Source organism: Columba livia, chromosome 25 (assembly GCF_036013475.1).
Source record: "Columba livia isolate bColLiv1 breed racing homer chromosome 25, bColLiv1.pat.W.v2, whole genome shotgun sequence".
Classification (NCBI taxonomy): domain Eukaryota; kingdom Metazoa; phylum Chordata; class Aves; order Columbiformes; family Columbidae; genus Columba; species Columba livia.
Window position 1 is genome coordinate 4,354,074 of NC_088626.1, and position 19,223 is coordinate 4,373,296.

General features: G+C 46.7%; 1 protein-coding gene across 2 annotated transcripts in view; it reads left to right on the forward strand.

Moving 5' to 3' along the window:
- ANTXR1 (ANTXR cell adhesion molecule 1) overlaps positions 1-14,408 on the forward strand; it is a 101,393-nt gene extending 86,985 nt beyond the window's left edge. For both annotated transcript variants that reach the window (XM_065040687.1, XM_005512414.3), the window contains exon 18: positions 12,388-14,408. In XM_065040687.1, coding sequence (XP_064896759.1) covers positions 12,388-12,654 — 267 coding nt within the window. In that variant the 3' untranslated portion in view covers positions 12,655-14,408. The remainder of the gene's footprint in view (positions 1-12,387) is intronic.
- Positions 14,409-19,223: the final 4,815 nt, after the last annotated feature.

Here is a 19,223-nt window from a genome sequence, read left to right on the forward strand (position 1 = left end):
CTGTTTTGAAAGCAATTTGCACCTTCATCTTTCTCTTTCCCGAAGTAGGATGATTTCAGACTCCTGGTATTGTCAAATGGGCACCTTACTTCACCCTCTGGTCAACATAAAAAAGTGAAGCCAGATGAAAAGTAACCAAAAGGCATCTCTGTCTGCCTCGCAGCTTGAAAAGGCGTTGAACTTAATCCCATGGTTACATCACGTTCATGTATAAGCAGTCCCTTGCTATAATCAGTTACTTTATCCACTGCAAGCACAGGAGCTGAGCTGTTCAAAAAGTCACTTGTGTAGAATGAGACGTGGATTCAGCCTCAAATACTGAGTTGACTGATTTTACTGTTTATCTGCTGTAGCCCACGCAGCTTCCGAGTTACCGTATAAATTGCCAAGGAAGACGTCCCGTGCTCTGAAGTTCACATCGGTTTGTAACAAGACGTTAGTTCAAGGGTAGTGACTAATACATTAGCAATTTATATACATCGCGGTGGATAATGTAAGGGACTGAGGCTTAGATTCCAGTCTTTGTGACCTTGGACAATCCCTTCCCTTTGCCTCTGGTCCATTCGTGCCCCGAACCCTTTAATCAAGGTTACGGTGACTTGTATCAGCAACAGTGTGTTGGAGAAGATGGGGATGTTCAGGACCTGGTCTGAAGTGCACCCGGAGAGGCTGAGATGCACAAAAAGGTTGGGAAATTCCTTCTTTGGAGTCAAACCTGGCAATGGTCTGAGGTTACCAACAGACGCAGATGTTTCCAATCAGGCAAGGAAGTCAGAGTCACATGGGATTCCTGTGGTCTTCTCACATTTTCGAGAGACTAGGTTTGCATTCTTGTCAGCATTAATGAGGTTATTTTTACATTCAAAACATCATCAGATGGGGTGATGTAAAAAGATGTATTTTTTAGAAAACCTTATCGCTTTTCTAATGGAGTAAGGGAATGCGTATTTCTGCTAATTGCTCGCTAAGCACAGCATCCAGATAATTGGTGTCTCTTTGAAGTGTGAGTTGCGTTTCCTTGATCAACCTTGTCAGGAATTTATAAGGAGATTGTTAAAACTCGTTTCAAGCTCAGACTTGGCCAGGAGCATCTCCATCTGGGAGGCAATGATATTTTAATTTGATATTTATATTTTAATTTTTTAATTGCATTTTAGTTTTGTGTTTGTATAGGTAAATATAGATACAGGTGGGTACAAACGTGGATAAAAAGTACAACAAACCCATGTGTAATTATGTGTGAAGATGTATCCTACTTCAATTAATGAAGACGCAGGGAAAGGAGCTTTTTCTGAAACTAGTTTTGCAAGTTCACTGGTGAAATCACAGGAGCTCATATCTTGTTAGATCTCAGTGACAACAGCTCTGGTACAACTTGTGGTCAGTTATGACGAGGAGATGAGTCTACAAAATACATGAAAATGTCCTCATTAAAGTGATCGCGATTGTTCTTTTTCCTATGAAAGGAAGAATGTGTGTGTGTGTGCATGTGCTGACATAAAAATGTTAATATAAACAGAACAGTCGGAGTATGAAATGAGATAGTTTTTCAGCCAAATTGCATGAATCTTCACTAGAGCAAAGCAGTGTTTTTCAACAAAGGCTTACAAAACTCCCTCTGCCCTGTGATCGCACTCATGTTTTTGTACTGCAGTGGAGTGTCAAAACCTCTAATAACTCTTTGAGTTTGCATCCTGCTGTTGTGATTCTAGATCTAAATGTCCAACTGGGCTGTTCTTGTACAGCAGCATCTGGGATTTGGGCACTGGGGTCGCTCCACTCTCTGCCACCGACTCCCAGAGTGGTCTTGACCAAGCCACTTAACCACCTGCCATTTACCAGAGGCTTTTCCTGTCCTCTGAATGAGGCTAATCCAATGTGTTTTCCTCCCAAAGCATTTGTGAAAATGAAGGCTGGAACTCTAATAAATGTAAAGGATTAGCAGCAGTGATGGCTGTGAGCAGGGACACCTGTATGTGCAGGTTTGTGTGTAGGTTTGCACAGTGGCCTGTGGGTTCTTGCAGTTCTAGCGTGATGCTCATAGTCCAGAGGTTCAGACCTGTGTGATGCTCAGATAGTAGAAAGTAGAAATCCAGCAGTGTTTCTTACATGGTGTGTTGGGGGTTGTTTTTCTTTTGCAAGCTGAGGTGTTACAAGAAGCAGCTCAGTGGGAACAGGTCTGTCCGCATCCATCTTTGGCACCTGTGTCAGAGCTGAGCTGGTTGAGCAGACTGTGATTCTCAGCTCATGGACAGTCCAAGTGCTCCTGGCTGAGCGATCGTCATCGTGTCTGAAGAAGACAGAGGAGGAAAGAAGCGGCCCGAATCATGACCATGTTAACAGTAACATTTCCTTCTTCTCTGCCCATTCTTACCCTTTTAAAAAACCTGAAAAACCTTTAATCTGCTGCACTTAATTGGGTGTTTCGCAGAGGAGATGAGCATTGGCCATGGTACTATTTGAGGAATTTTAATGTCTTTTTATTTCTGGCAAATTCAAACTCTCAGAAAACAAAGTCTCCTTTCTGTGGCTTTCCCTGTCCCTGTGTACTTGCAAAGACCTGTCTGGGAAGTAACTAGTCATGTCTCACTTCTCCCACCGTGCTGAAATGGAAGGAAATTAAATCTTAACAAAAAAAGAGAGGGACGGTGTTGTCATACAGCCTGGGGCCCTGCTCCTGGTTTATTATAGCGCTGTATTCATATGCACCATCTTAAATTAAGGCCATTGTGCCGGGTGCTGTACAGGTGTAAAATAAAACCTGGATCTCAGACCTGTTTGGGGCAAGGAGCAGAGCAAGTACAGGCAGATACACTGAGAAACACCGAGACAGTGCGGCAGTGCTAATATGTCTGAATGGCAAACGGGATCTGCAATACCAGCGGATAATTCATTAAGGTAGTTCAAATCTTCCATTAATCACAAGGAACAACTTTTCTTGCTAGTTTATTCTCCTGGAACACATCTGGGCAGGAACAACCCCAGGGTCCAGTATAGGCTGGGGAATGACCTGTTGGAGAGCAGCGTAGGGGAAAGGGACCTGGGGGTCCTGGGGACAGCAGGGTGACCATGAGCCAGCACTGGGCCCTTGTGGCCAGGAAGGCCAATGGTACATACTGGACATACTCTCCTTATCCTTATGGAAAGCAAAGTCATTTTTTTCTTGTGGGATTGCAGTAAATTCCTAAAAATGAGCAGCAGCCCCAGATGAGAAACTTGGACTGTGTTTGGGTCCATCTGCACTGAGAGGCCGTGAGGGGAACCCTGGGTCTTACATCAGCGATCAGAGGGCCCTCAGGGACTTGCAAGGCACACAAAGCCACCCAGAAACAAAAGCACTGACAGCAGATGCTTCACCTATAGTCCAAGGCACAGAAACGGATGACTTAAACTACAGCTTAATTCAATCCTTAGCTATGTGGACTCCCACTCACACCCCTACACGTCACTATGTTGCTGCTTATCTGATGATTCTTCTTTCTGCAGACTCAAAAATGCACAGACACTGATAAGGAGCTATTGTTTTACCCACTGATGAGTCTAAGCAGGTTTTTGTTGGTAAGCTGCAAAGCTTGAGAACAAAATTGTAACCTTTCCGCACGTACTGTTGCTGTGTGGTTTTCCATTAACAGCCATGGAAAAGTTAACCTAAACATTAGCTCTTTTTCCTGGAACTAACAGCTCCAAAGCCAAAAGCCTGGCGACCTGCTCATCAGCCTGCAGACTGCGCAAAGCAAACTGCTCCTGAGCCAGCTCATGAAGGGGAGCATCCCAGTCGTGTCTCGATCCAGGGCAAACTTCACCCTAGACAGAATTACAAGGTTATGCCTTTAACAGTGCTGGTCAGAGATCTGCCTCAGAAGCCAAGGCAAATCAGCAAACGGATTGCATGGATGGGAATTATGTCTCACTGAATACTCTTAGGGCAATATTCAGCAGATAGTCGTTTTCATTTCCTCGAGGTGTTAGTGCTGCCCTGCACAGGGTGATTTTCCTGAATTAGGTAATGTGAAAACAGCCATTGAGTTGTGTCCTTCTTGCATGCACATCACAGAAGATCCTGTCCTGAACCTTGTTTGCCCAAGGACAAGTTGCACCCAGAGGGATCCTCCCCAGGTCGATTAATTCTGGAAGAATATACCCTGCAGGCTCTTTCTTGACTAGTTGTTCCAGTTATCATTGCCAAAAGAATGTTTCGTTTCTGGTTTGAATGTTCCTCTCTTTCCCCGTGCCCAGGAGGTTTGCTTATTCACCCTCGGGCTGAAGGATTGCAGTCCTGGCTGAGGCCTTGTCTTTGATGTGTCACTCAGCGCTTCTCCAAGACTAACTACCTCTTTCCAGAAAGACAATGGGAAGAATGACCACATCTTCCTGGAAATGACAGCCACCCTGCAGTGTAAATAAGCCACAACTAGGTCCTGCTAAAGTAATCAGGCCTGTTTGCTGACATACAAATGCCCGCTGGTCACTAAGAGCCACACTCCCAAACTCCGACATGACTCAAAGACTGAGGCTATCGAGCTCATTCCCACGCTTGAATTTGGCGAGGTAGACGCTTGTATCCTCTTGTTTCACTTTCTGGAGGAGTTTGCACCGAATGTTTTCTTTTCAGTAGGTTCCCCAGCTGGTTCAGCCCTGCATAATGTAATTACAGACATCAAGACCCAGAGCCTGGCAGAGCAGTGGGTGTTATGTGGGTTGTGGTAGGTCTGAAGAGCCCGGCACGGATGAGGAGCAATGAGTGAGCTCACGAGTGAAATTTCAACTGGGGGTTGAACTGTCAGAACCAGTCTTTGTATTGGGGGGCCCTTTGAGGCAGTGCTGTATACATGGGTATATGCAAGATGTAGTCACAAGCCAATGCGACTGAGCTGATACTCTAAATAAGCTCTTACTTATTTCAAATTCTGTGAGAGATCTCTGAAAGCTGCAATACTTCGTGTAGTTTCCTCTTATTCCTCAATGTATATTGCTCTGGTGTTACTTGAACAGGACAGGTAACAGAAATACATCTAAATAGACCAAACCATATCAAGACGTCGAAGAAAGTAAGGTTGTTTTTCTGCTTCTTTTTTCCTTTTGAATTCAGACAGGATGGGAAACCGTGCTTGATAGAATTAGATTTCAGTGGCCATGTGTAAGATCATTTGTCATTAGTTTTGGTAATAATATAATAATAAATCCCACCTCCTTAGTGGCTTTAGAAGGAAACACCATTTTGAACCACTCTGTTGCTGGGAGTTAGAAGGTCAAATCTATCATGATGTGTAGCACTGAGATCTGACAGAAAACTCTGGATCTTGCTGCAAACTTTGTAACTCTGCAGTTCTTTTCACAAGGGTTTTTAAGGTAAACCAGAAGTCTCCGTAGTTTTCAGCGCTGCCTCTGAAATAAGACACCAGATTATTAGAACCCTGTTGGAGTGATGTTCTTATCAATGGAAGTCTTCCTCTTAATTTTAGGAGAAAATAGGTCAAGCCTCTAATGTATTATTTATAGAGTGGCCAAGGTGGCAAGAATGCCTTTGGAGTGGTAGGTTTCATGAGCAACACTGAGTTCTAGGGCCTGTATTAAGTAATGAGACACAGATGGGAATGGTTTTGTTGCGGTGATGTTTTATCACGAAATGAGACAGTTTTAATAGTTGTTCGGTGACTAACAGATACCGAGGTAGCCGTATAATGAGCGTGCTTGCTGCAGGAGGCAGCGTTTCCTGGCATTACCGACGCGCTCAGGACAGACGGATCTCGCTAACAAAGGCCAGAAGCTAGTTATCAGTTTCCTAAAACTGCCTCCAGACACCCTTCTGATGTAAAAGGCAACACGCTGCCAGCTCAGGTCGTGCAAGCAGGGATATTTCAGGTTCATAGCATCCTACCACATAGCAGAATCCACCTGGTATTGTGGGGCTTATCTCAATAGGGGCTCAGAGCAGCAAAACCCTCTGGGAACCCAAGAGCTCCCCAACAATTGCTGTTCCCAATTGATAAAATGTTGGTGGGAAGCACATATGGATTATTTGCACCTTGGTCTTTTCCCAGTATCGGGGCATAAAGGGACCCAGTTTTGCGGAGGGGTTTTGTAGAGCCCCCTATGCAAAGACCACGGTCACAAGGGCATCCACAGCACGGTGGCTACAAACAGCTGCCTGTGCCATGGGGTTCAGAGCTGAGATCCGTGACTCCCGTGCCCTGTCCCTGCTCCTCTCCCCGCTCATCGCCCTCACGGATGTTTGTGGAGGTTTCAACTTGAGCATTCGGGATCTTTGGTAGGGAGGGTTTGGCTGGGAGACTTTAGCATTCATTTATCTTCCCTTCCCTTCCCTTCCCTTCCCTTCCCTTCCCTTCCCTTCCCTTCCCTTCCCTTCCCTTCCCTTCCCTTCCCTTCCCTTCCCTTCCCTTCCCTTCCCTTCCCTTCCCTTCCCTTCCCTTCCCTTCCCTTCCCTTCCCTTCCCTTCCCTTCCCTTCCCTTCCCTTCCCTTCCCTTCCCTTCCCTTCCCTTCCCTTCCCTTCCCTTCCCTTCCCTTCCCTTCCCTTCTTTGCTTTTGAAGTAGCTACAGGTTAGTAAATCATCTCTTTGCAGACACTAGTGGTAACTCTCACATTTATTTAATATATTTAGTGTTTGCCTGTTACTCATTTAGCCCATATCTCCTACAAGTTTTTGTGCATGCTTGATTCAGAATCAGGTATCAAATCATACATTAATTTTTACTTTTTTTTTTCCTCTCTTTTCCTTTTTATTCCTCTTTCTCTTCTCTTGTTTCTGTATATCTTTTTATTTCTCTCTTCTTTTTCTCATAACAACAGGGTAAACCAGGATATTGTTTATGGAACATTTGAATTACTAAAGATCCATATAAAATAACACTAAAGGTCGTATCTTTTCCAGTGCCTCCTTTTAAACCCAGGAGCTCAGAAGCCAGTCCCAGTGCTTTATGATCTTAAAATGCTGGTGTTTTGCCAGGTATTAATTCCAGCTTGATAGGAAACCAAGAGAAACAGAAACATTTTTCATCTTCATTTCAGGAAAAATGTGCTCTGTCTCCCTTTGTTAAAGAGATATCTTCTTAGGACTGTGGAGGGCATGTCACCGCTCTTGGACTGACGTACCTTTCCTAAATTGCCTTTCCACGGTGTGAGCCTCACCCTGAACAGCTGGAACCACAGAGAGCGGGGCCGAAATGGAGCAGAAGAAAAATCATCCTCCTGGTTTGAGTCCTGCTGCAATGGGGGCTGGAGAGCACCCTGCTTAGAGAGAAAGGAAGCACTGCGGTGTCCATCCTCCCTGCAGCTGGATTCAGCGTCCCGAATCGCAATCTGTGCGCTGTGCTCTCAGTGATAGTCCCTCTCCCCGCTAGTTTCCAGGCTCAGATAAAAGCAGAGAGGCAGGAGGAGGTGGGAAGTGGCTTGGCCAAGGCTGTGGAGTTCCTAGGAAATGCCACAGCTTGGCCGAGGCATCTGCTGCTCTTTGCACCTCTGCTTGCCAGATCCGCATCCAAGGCACAAATGCTCCAGCTCACTCTCTTGAACACTCAGCAACCACCACCCTGTGCTGTGACCTCAATAGCTCCTGCCCCCCTGCCCCAAATCCCACCCTTCTCTTTGAGCCCTGGCAGCCCTCCGCAGCCAGCCAGATGTGGGGAACAAAAGGAAGAGCTCGCACCCCGCGTGCAAAGAGCCCACAGGACAAGAGGAGACGAGCCTCCAGCAGCTCAGAGCTTTGTTGTCCTAAGCACAGTGCTGCCTCCCTTCATCCCTGAGATAATTAGCTGTTGAAGGTGAAAGAGCAAGGCTACTCCAAGCAGAATTCATTATGCATGTGCCTGCAAATCTCTAGAAAAACAACATAAAATGCGAGAGTGAATTGCCCTTGCTGATTTTGCTGATTCCACTAAATTTCAAATCCAGTAATGTCTCCATATTGCTTCAATTGTCTCTTCTGAGGCACAGCTGTGACTTCCCCCCCCCGAAGTGTCGTGGCTGCAGAAGGGGAAATAAAACCTCGCCAAGGCGTTCAACACAGCAGCCTTTTAATATACACCCTGTTCCCCGTGTTCGTTCATTCTCTGTCCCCAGCTACAGTCCCCTGCTGGAAAGACTAACAGAAGTGGTTTTTCTCTTGGGGTGAAAGGTGACTTCTGTTTCAGGATCCCTAGTAGCATGTAGTGGAAATGGGTTCGTTTCCCACCTCCTGGATGTTCTGCCACCAACTCCCTGATCTAAATACGGACACCTAAATGAGGTGATAAACCTCGGTGGGTAGCCCAGAGGGGCTGCTAACTTGTGACCCTCCTAAAATCACAGTCATGTGAAGGTCCTTAGGTTTCCACTGATTGTGGAGAGATCCCGCACTCCTCTTACCTGTAGTACCTCAAACACTCACTCTAGTTTTGCATTCAGATGTCAAGGCTGAACAAGGCATTTGGACCCATTTATTTAGAGGGTCTGTTACTGCTCACATCAGCTTCTCTTATCTCTGGGGTGAACTGAACTGTGCTGGCAACGGAGAGCCCTGTAAAAGCTTGAATGGATGGGTGGTTATCCAGCCAACTTGATCTTCATCCAGACACTTTTCCAGATCAAACAGCACTGAACCATGGAGTAGGTCGATGATGCTGATGTTTTATTTTTCTATTGCAATTGCCGGGTTCGATGCCCAGCTGTGAATCAGGGCCCCCTTTGCTAAGTGCAGGTGGGAAAACACATCGTTTGCCACACATTTCGGAGAAACCTGGCTCTTCCAGAGCTCTAGGATTACTTGTTTGTGGTCACACTCTGGCTGGCACAACCTCTGCACTTTTGTGTGTTATCGTACTGCTCGATACAAGGTTAAAGCTCTGTTTAACATCCAGCTTTCCGGTTGAAGTATCTCTCTTCCTCCTAGGTCTGCTTTGCATTTGTACCCAGGGCACTAATAACACGTTTTCTGCCTCTCCTGTGCAATGGCATAGTAATTTGCTTCCTGGATATCTCCTTGTCATTCAGTCTGACAGTTCTCCTCCCCTAGGAGATGTTGGCTTCTCCATCTCCTTTGAGGCAGTGTAGCTGCCAAAGTCCATTTCAGCCCATTTGGACTGAAAACTCCTGTCTGGCATTTCCCCTGCAATCTGCATGGGCGAGAGAAACGTCAAGCCATGAAACACAAGAACTCAGTGGTCTGTCAGTTCACGTGAAAGGAGGAGGAAGCCCGTCCTGTGTATCTGCCCTTCACACGTGTTGAATGCCCTGCAGAATTACCCATTGCACAGTAGCGCAAAGCGTTGCCAAGCAGGTCACTGTCAGTTCAGCGCAGAGCAGCTGACCCAGGCAGCAAAGGAAATAGGAGGAGATAGGGAGCAGCGTGCTGAGACAAAGTCACACTCTGGCCTGTTTTAACGGGAGGAAGGTTTGAACTCTGAAGTGGTAGAAGTTTGAAAAGTTTTGTCATATAAACAAGCCGTAAGAATAGCTGTTCCCAAACTTTTTGACTGGGCACAGTTATCAAGGACAGTTGATGGTTAGTCATGTTTGAAAACAGAGCTCTTTAATTTCAAAGCAAGCCTGTTACTGGAGAAGAGCTGTCATTACTCATGGGTGTAAGCAGTTCATGGACACAGGCTCACTAGGTCATCACTGACTACAAAAACTAGTGCAGCTATAGGTTGGTGTGAAATTCTAGCATCTTTTTATTATAATGGCACCGCTGATCTATCCAAGCCAGTTTTCATCAACAAGAAGTCAAATCTTTTCTGGCCCACAGGATGTACTCTCTTACCATTTTGGACCATGGTTTGGGCATTGCGATGGGTACTAGATGGTTTTTAGTCCTCAAGCCCTGCCCTGGCCCCAAAGCCAAAGATTCCTGAGCCTCACCGCATCCTCTTGCATGCTCTTAGGGCAGTGCTCAGTTCCATTTGGATCCGCAGCACCATAACCTCACCCCTGGAGCATCCAGACAGAGTATCTCTCTGCACAAAAAAACAATTGCAGCTTTTTGTTCTCTGGCGGAGATTCCTGGACTGCTACTTTTTGTTCGGGTTTATTTTATTCTCAACATAAATAAAGAAAACAAAACTCGTGCAAGTAATAGTCTGAAAGTACTAAAGTTGCATTGCAGGAGACGTGGAACGATAGCAAGGAAAACGTTCTCATGGAGGGGGTTTTGTCCGCAGGCCTGCCCGACATTATTCACTTAAAATCACAGCAAAGTGCGTTAACACAAAGTGACACCAAAAAAAGCAGTGACGCCAGCCCAGAGAGAGCAGATAGAAGCAGGGAGATGCTGGGATGCTGCGGAGGGAGCGCGGCGTTCCTGGGGAGCGGCTTTGCCCACTCCGGCACCTCCTTTTGTGCTGGGATTTTGTCCCGTGCAGGGGACAGAGAACACGTCCCCGCTGCAGGGAGGCTCACGGAGCAGTGCCCGGGCCTCGCCGTCCTTGGCCCGTCTGTGTTGTGCTGTAGGACAAGCATTGACAGAGAGAAGGTGAATCCTCAAGGAAGGGCATCACCAGGGGTGTATTCGTGACTGTTGCGTGGGTCTCTGCTCTGCCCCGGGGTCTGATTCCTGAGCTGAAGCCAGAGATCAAGCCGTGCAGAGGGTTCAGCAGCCGCCGTGATGCCCTCATCTTGAACTCGATGCAGTTCGAGGTTCCGTTAAATCTTTGTTTTCCTTAAACAACCTTTGCTTGCACAAGCCAGCCTGCGCTCAGCTGTGGGCTGCTCCGCGTGCTTCATCACTTTGCAAGGAATCCACTTTCCAGTGCTGAGCGGCCGAGGCTCAGACGGATGTTTCTTCACATCCACAGAGCACAATGACAGAATTGGCAGAGCGCTTGGAGAGGAGCTGTGGTATCTCTTTATATGTCTGTATCTCTTTATATGCCACGCCAGCTCCTCTCACTCCTGTCAGACCCCTTTCCAGCACCTTCTGCCTTTCTACCAGCGTGTCCCTCACTTCGCTTTGGGTCCCTTTTCTGCAGCGTATTTGCCCGTAGGCTGGTGCAGCAGGGAGAAGACAAAGAACCGTGCAGAGGATTAAAATGACCGTTGTTATAACCTCAGCAGATCAACTCCAGCCGGCATGGGCTCCATACTCCATTTGGCATTTTTTCACCAGGAAAAAAACATTTACTTTGGGAGAGGAAAGAGGAGAACAGAAAATAAGCTCATGCTCACAAATCCTAAGACAAAGTATGGACTCAGAAATCCTCTAGTGCCTTTTTGGATGATTTCATATCTAAAAGAATGAATCCATAATACAGTAGTGCTGATTCTGACATTTGAGTATTTACAGTGGGATCTTTTGCAGGTGGAACTTAGAAGAAAAAGAAAACAAAGAACAGCTCAGAGGGCAAAGGTTTTGTTTAAAAATGTACAACAAACTGTAGCTTAGCACCAAAGAGCGAGAAAAGCAGTTTATTGGCTTCTCACGAGCACTAGAATATCAAGACATCCTAATGAAGAATGGATGTATATCAGGAAAAAATCCAAGCTGTCTTAGTTAAACAAATCTCCCCTTTTGCCTGATTGGTAAATGATTAGAAATAGGACACAAAACCCAGATGTTTGAAGGAGAGAGAGGCTTCAAAGGTGCGAAGTCCAGCTTTCATGCTGCTGGAAGGTTAAGACAGAGGTGTGGGCATAGGGACCACAAGCCGGGCACTGACTGGAGAACAGAAACAGCTCTTGGCAGCTCTGGCAGCTTCAGTACGACTTGGAGGTCTTGATGCTCTGTTTAAAGATCCTGGAGTCAGAAAACAGTGTGAGAGGATTTAATCCTCTTTCGCTACAAAAGCTCTTGTTAGGGCTTGACCTCGTGGTTGCTCCGTAGAGGACTTGCTCTTCTCCATCTCTGAGGTGCAGGGCAGCAAAGATGCTGAAGGGAGTGGAGCATCTCCCGGGTGAGGAAAGGCTGAGGGAGCTGGGGCTCTGGAGCTGGACAAGAGGAGACTGAGGGGGGACTCATTCATGTTTCCAGATATCTAAAGGGGGAGTGTCAGGAGGATGGAGCCAGGCTCTTCTCGGTGACAACCAGTGATAGGACAAGGGGCAATGGGTTCAAACTGGAACACAGGAGGTTCCACTTAAATGTGAGAAGAAACTTGTTCCTGGTGAGGGTGGCAGAGCCTGGCCCAGGCTGCCCAGGGGGGTTGTGGAGTCTCCTTCTGTGCAGACATTCCAACCCGCCTGGACATGTTCCTGTGTAACCTCATCTGGGTGTTCCTGCTCCATGGGGGGATTGCACTGGATGAGCTTGCCAGGTCCCTTCCAACCCCTGACGTTGTGGGACTCTGGGATTCCGAGAGAGGGAACATCAGACCTCTACTCAGCCGGGCGGGTATCTCAGCTGCAATGCCGTTGCCTCGATGGGTAACCCAGCTTTTCCACTTCTTCTCTTTTATTTTAGGGCCGTTGCATCAATTTCACCAGAGTGAAGAACACGGACGCCCCACCCAAATACCCTCTGAACAACGCGTACCCGCCGGCATCTCCACCTCCAGCGCCCATCTACAACCCCCCGGCCCCCATCTACACCCCCCCTGCACCCAGCTCCCCCACACCCCACACCCCGTCCCCATCCTCCACACTCCCCCCACTTCCCCCACCCCCGCAGGCCCCCCCACCCAACCGGGCCCCCCCTCCATCTCGTCCCCCCCCTCGCCCAGCAGTCTAGGGGGTTGCCCTTGCTCCCGGCTCTTCCAGAAGCATTCGAGAGGCTTTTTCAGCAGTACTGTATCACATCCATCTTCGGGTTGGGGGGTGGAGGGGGCTAGAGGAAGCCGGACCATTTTTTCAATGGGTGCCAACAGAATGAACGACTTTGTAGTCACGTTTCTCCTTTAGTTTTCTTTTGTTTTTTAAAATCCCTCGTGCATCAGTGCCACCAAACTATCAAAGCAAGAAAAGCCAAGAGACTGCAGGAACAAGGCAAATAACTCAAGCGATTTCAGCAAGGCTCTCCCCCTTCTTTGTCCCCGACGCTTCCCTGTGCCGTACCATGGTGATTCCAGGATATACTAAAGAAAATGAATGAATAACTAGAGGAAACTCTCCGGAAAGACAATTCTCCTCGGGGAACGACTGCAAAAGACTCTTCCAAGTGCAGACATCCCGGCTAGTTACTGGGAGACAACTGCACAAGTTTCATGGTACAAGAGTCATGGTATATAACAGAAAGCCGATCATGTCTTGCTCACATGCCAGCTGCCAAGCAAATAATGACAACAGCAGGTCTGCGAGTACGGAAAGCCTTGTAAATCTGAACAGAATTGATGACAGGCAGCTGTTCCCATGGACCGTGAATTGGAGAAGGGAAGGTATTGTCATCTCGGAGGGCCCGGAAAGGAGAAGGGGTAGGTCTCTGGTGTCTGGATTTGCGTATGTTCATATGTGGAAGTGCAGGTGAATGGAAATGGAGTGCCACTAGGAAAACTAATTACGTGGAAAAATAAACCAGTCAGTCTGTCACAAGGCTCTGACCCCATCCCCTGAGGACAAGGAGTAATTGATGACCGGTCAGCCTTCAGCGCTACAGAGGAGTTCATAACAATCGAGCAAAGGAATCTGGGAAAGGTGTAGTAGACAGAAAGTCTCTGCATTCAGTTTGGACTAATTACGTCCATCTAATAGCTCTGCAGTTCGGCGGCGTAATTTAATGCTGGTTTACATTTTAAAAGGAAAGTTCCTGAATATAACCAAGAGGTTAGGTGTATCAGCTTCTATAAATCCAGTCTGCTTGGGCTCCTTGTTGTTGTCGGTTTGAAATGGTTACCACTGATGCATTTCTGTTTTTTCTGCAAATTGCCCTAGAAATGTTTCCACTTGGATTTTTATTCTTTATTCCTCTTTTTTTGAATAAGTAGCAGATGCCTTCCAAACTCATAGTGAAGAAGAGCCAGCGTGCTTACTTGCTCTTGTCAACTCAACAACATCACTTCCATTAGCGGTAGTTGACTGAGGCAAAAATCAACACACCGGATGTGCAAGATGGGAATCAGTCTGCCCAGAAATGCACTGGCTGCATTTCTCCACGCTTTCGCCTCACCTTCGTGGGACCCCCCGCCCCGTATTCCACGACATTGCACACGCACATGTTTTATCCTATAGTAAACCTTCCGAGCACCTGCCTTTGCAACACAGTGCTAGAAATAGGTGAGATCACTCAGCACCTCAGACCTCTGCCTCTTCAACTCACCGTCAGGATCAGTTCTCACTAAACTACTCTCTCTGGAAATTGTGAAGTCATGAGAGGTAAACCGGCTTTGTAGCTGCAGTTCTATGAATATCTAAGGGTTCTCATAATCATAGCATTTTTTACCAGGTAAGGAAATGCTTTGCCAAGTACTCCAGTGCTGTTGGAAATACTAAGTCTAGCTTTTCTAGGAAAAAAAAAAGGAAAAAGTAAAAAAAAATGCTCAAAATTAAAAAGGAACAGACAAAAAAGACCCAGTGGAGACTTGACCTGGGACCCTTTGGGTAAGGCTGTTTGTGAATGAAGTCGGTCTGTCTGTCATTCCCCAGCCTTACCCACCGCCAGGTCAGTGTGTCATCTCTGAGCTGAAATAAATACATTGGTCGTGATGGATCTCAAGGCTCAATCTACAGCCGGGGCTGGCGGGTCTGCAAATTCCTGATGAATTCTCCCTCATCGCTGTTTTGTCTGCAGGCAGCACAGAGCAGTCCCCTCTTAGGAGTAAAACCAACAGTTTTACTACTCGCGATGTGCGATTGTAGCAGCTACAGGCCACGGTTCGTTCAACGAGACGACTTTGTGATCATAGGTGGGAGTGGGAAGCTTTTGCCACCAGTTTGGTTGGACTCCCTCTTGTGATGGATGGGATCTGCTTAAATAGCTGTTTGATTTGGTTTCACGCTGAAAGATGTAAGAACGGGGAATAGTGTAATACAGGATCAATAGATATTTCTCTTAACAGATCCTCAGTCTTTCATAAAGAAGTTTGGAAAGGAAATTAATTTTCAACAATGTGGCAATGAGAATTCTTTTTTAAAGTCAATTAAGCAATAAATTAAAACTATTGCTGGGGAAAAATAAGAGCAGTCTATACTCCATGACCAGAGCTAACTTCTTGCAGATGTATATAGAAATCTTCGTTATCCCCAAACTAAGGGGAAAAAACCCACTACGGTATTAAAGACGAAAAATAAAACCTAGATCAGGCTAGAAAAAACAGTAAATTTAAAATACCCCCTATGTAGTCATTCAGTTTATGAATAAAAAAACCAACTCCAAATTTTTTGTTGTACATATTGTTACTGCATGCTTACCATATGTTAGATGGAAGCATTTCCTATCCATTGTGGATAAAAGAACATTTTTCAAGTTGTAGTAAATTATTATAAAGCCAATGACATTTCATGGCATGTTATCGTATCAAGCTGTGCTTGTTGTATTTGTTTTTTTCTTTATGGTTGTATTTCTTTTTAATAAATGTACAAATATTTCCTGTAGTGACGAATACCTGTTTTACATAGCATTAATTGAAGCGCTAGAGCTCCCTTGGTCCATTGGCAAAGAGTTTTGCGGATGGATCCAGGGTGGGATGTGGGCAAATGAGACGGGTGTGGGGTCACTGGGTGCCAAAGCAGAGCACCCATGGGTTGAATCGCTTTGTGGGGACCCTTGGTAACGTTTTCAGAACAATCAGAGCACGTTTGGTGGCGGACTTTGGACCTGGCCTTGTATTTAGGATCGACCTAAATGTGGCTGCTAAAACGGCTTCCCAAAAGTACCGCACATGCTTCTAAAAATCATACTCTTTTTATGCCGGTCCCTCAAGGTTAACTGAGGAACTTAATGGGGAGGCAATCAAGAGTGAATTTAAATCACCTTCCACTGACAATTAATGCTATGTAAGTGAGGTTGAATTAGCTGGTGTACCATATCCTGACATATGGTACCCTATGTATTCTCTGTCTATAAAAGCTTCCTAGAAACACGTTACACAGGCTGTCATTCCACACTAGCCCATTTTTAAGTAAACGTTCATTATAGATCCAAAGGAGCTGAGTGGCACTACATCTGCTCTGCAATTCCAAAGGACTTCAGCAGGTCTCACTGTTTACTAGTTGCACATGCTCCCATATAGGCTGGTCTAAACAGCAATAAACAGATGTCTAACGGCATTAAATAAAGGGTTGTTTCATTTGCTCTAAAGACGTCACTTCGATTACTCCCATTGTTTTTCCTTCGTGCAAAACTTTCTGTCAGTGTCTTGCAGCCTCAAAGGACGAAACAGCTGCATTTGACAAAGATTCCGTTTTGGTTTAATTGCCGAAATGCTACACATTGTTGCTGGCTGTATTTTGAAGCATTCACCCACATGAACTTTGTGGTCATCCGAATTCTCTCTCCTTGGTGTGCGAAGGCATCTTCTGTCACTGTTTATTTCGGGGAAGGGGGGGATGTCTGGCTTCTGGGAGCTCTGGCAAGAATTGAGGGTAACCAGTGGGTAAAATTGCCTTATATGTGGTGCTGATGCATCAAAGAACCAAGCCTCCCGTTTCCATGTCGAATTACATTTTGTCAGTTCAGCCAGTGCTGTGCAATGATGTTTTTACTCCCTCTGTTTGTTGCATGTGTCATTTGTTTAATTCAGTCATTACTCTTGCTGACCTTGATGTTATTATTAAAGAACTACACCAATTTGCGTTGGGCTCCATAAGATTCATTGACTAGAGAAAGAAACAGGAGGCAAGAGAACCCTGGTCAACGAGTTTTCCCGTAAAACTGCATTTTCATCATCCTGGAGAACTTGAACGTGGTGATTTTCCTCCCGACAGCCCAGAGCGCTTCTGCCTGACACAAACACTGTTGTCATTTGGACTGTCTGTCTGTCTGCTCCCCGCTGGTACCCAGGATAACCGCTCATGTCCGCTAACTCCCCCGTAACCAACGCATCCTTTACCGAGGCGTAATGACTGCTAGAAATAACCAAGCATGTTTCCTCTCGCGTTCGCATTAGTCCTTTCTTCCTTTCCGCTTAACTATCACTAACTCATCTGAATTTTGATATCATTGGAATACTTCATTCCACAAAGAAGATGAACGGAGCGTGAAGCAGTTCAGGTCTTTCAGCAGAGCATGCCAGCCCAGGCTTTTTAGCTTCCTCCAAATATGTGAGCTGTGAGTCTCCTCAGCAACCTCACACGTCTACGCTCAGTCTGGAGTTTTCTCACTGTGTTTTATTTAAACTTGTATCTGGGAAATGCAAAGAGGGAAGCCACAGTACTCAACAGGCCCTGCTCTCTTGCTCGGACAAAAAGTGCCTTTTAAATGGAGACCATAGTTGCTTTTCTCAGATGGGGACAGGTAAAAACAAAAATGTGAGGGAAGTTAAACCTCAGCAGAGCCCAAACTGAGAAGAGGTGATGCAAACCCACCAAGCCTTGGCGGGAGCTTTTTCAGGAGACGCGTTTACACAGAAGTGGCTGCGCAGCTGGGCTTTGTGTGAAGTTCCATCACTACATTGAGGAAAAAGCTGAGAAAAACACAGTAGTGAGAGGCAAGCGGGCTGGTTTGCCCCTGCAGCCCCAGGGAACGCTCGGGTTCCCTGCTCAGGGAGCTGCACGGTGCTCCCATCGCAGCACACGTCACCCAACAACCACCTCAGAGAGAACGTTCTTTGGAGCAAAGCTGGTCCAAAGCAAGGACATACAAACCCGAGTAGCCCTGAGTGTGTGGCCACCCCCCACCTTGGGCTGGTTCCCAATTAGCCACCTGTGTCTGTCAACGAGCCCACCTGGGAGCAGCCTGGGCTGCACAGCTGGGCCACAAGGGCGGGAACGGGCAGCATGGCTGCCTGAGGGGACCCTGGTGACAGACACCTCCGGAACCGCTTCTCCACAGAGCAGGGAGGGGAAGGACACTGGATGGTGCCTGCAGCAGATGGAAGGAGGCAGAATGGTGAGTCCTGGCTGGGCTGTTTCCAGCAATTTCTTTTTGTGTTGGGGCTGTGCTGGGGGTGGTGCTGGGGCCGCGGTGGGGAGGGCCGTGTTGGGTCTGCTTGTGGGGCGCCCCTCGCACATGAACCCCACTCGTTCCTCCACGCTCACCCGCCTTTGTGCACATGAGGAGTTCCTCATTGGCAGGGAAAGAAATTGCTGCTTTTTCTAATTCTGGTAGACAAAACCCCTTCTGAGTCGTGGGTGAGGCTAATGGCAACATGAGTGACACTCAAAGCACAGTCGGATTCTCTTTGTTAGTGTTGCTGGAGGGTGTAATGCACTTTTTTGAAGAAACAGCCATAAAATAACTTGTTGAAATTACATGAGCTACAGAATAAATTGTGTTGGACACAGACAGTGGCTGAAAGTTTGTAGCACGTTGCCAGAACAAACTTCTTAAGATTATTTAAACATCTTTTAATATGTAAATGCTTTCAAAGGTCCTTCTTGCTAGCAGGGGAAGGTAGAATATCTCTGAAAGGTCCAGAGCCCCAGGGAAGGTGTTTTCTCATGTCACTAAGTCTGGTGTAGCTGTTGCCCAAAGTAACGTGTCCCTGGCAGTGCAGGACTGTCCCCTCCACCCTGCACATGTCCTGGATCATGCTGGATGTGGCCGAGACCCGTCACCTCCTGCCACCTCCTGCCACCTCCTGCCACCTCCTGCCACCTCCTGCCACCTCCTGCCACCTCCCCAGCTAACCATGAACAGCATTTCTCCAGTTCTTCACTGATGTTAAATCATGGGGCCTTTTCCAAAGCTGGAGGAGTTAATAGGGGTGGAGAAACTATAGTGTGCAAAAATACCACAGAGTGGAAAACTGAACTGAGCAGATGAGGTAACTTTTACTTGCAAGAAAAGTGGGGATTTCTATATTCAACTTTCCATTCTCACTTAAAATCCTTCCTGGCAGATCCTGGGCCTCTGGGACTGAATGTCTTGAGCTGCTTCTTGAAGATGCTTATTGCCTATTTCTTCTTGCATGTGGGACCTTGTGTTCTGTGGGTACACCCAGGGCTCACTAGTGCACAACCGGGAATAGGGGTGTCAGGATCCTTTTTCTAAGTCTTTCTTACTCTCTGGAAAGTCTCTGGCAAAGCAAGAGCCAAGCAGAAATAGAGTACATCTGCATTCCTTAAATCTGGTTTGGTGATGGGTGATATGTGAAATGTGAGCACCTTCAGCCTTAGAAAGGTTTGTCTGCCTGTCAGCATTGCCCCGTGTTATCCTGTCTTGCCACTGCTGTGGCCTGTGTAGGCAAACCTTGATCTGGTTTTAAG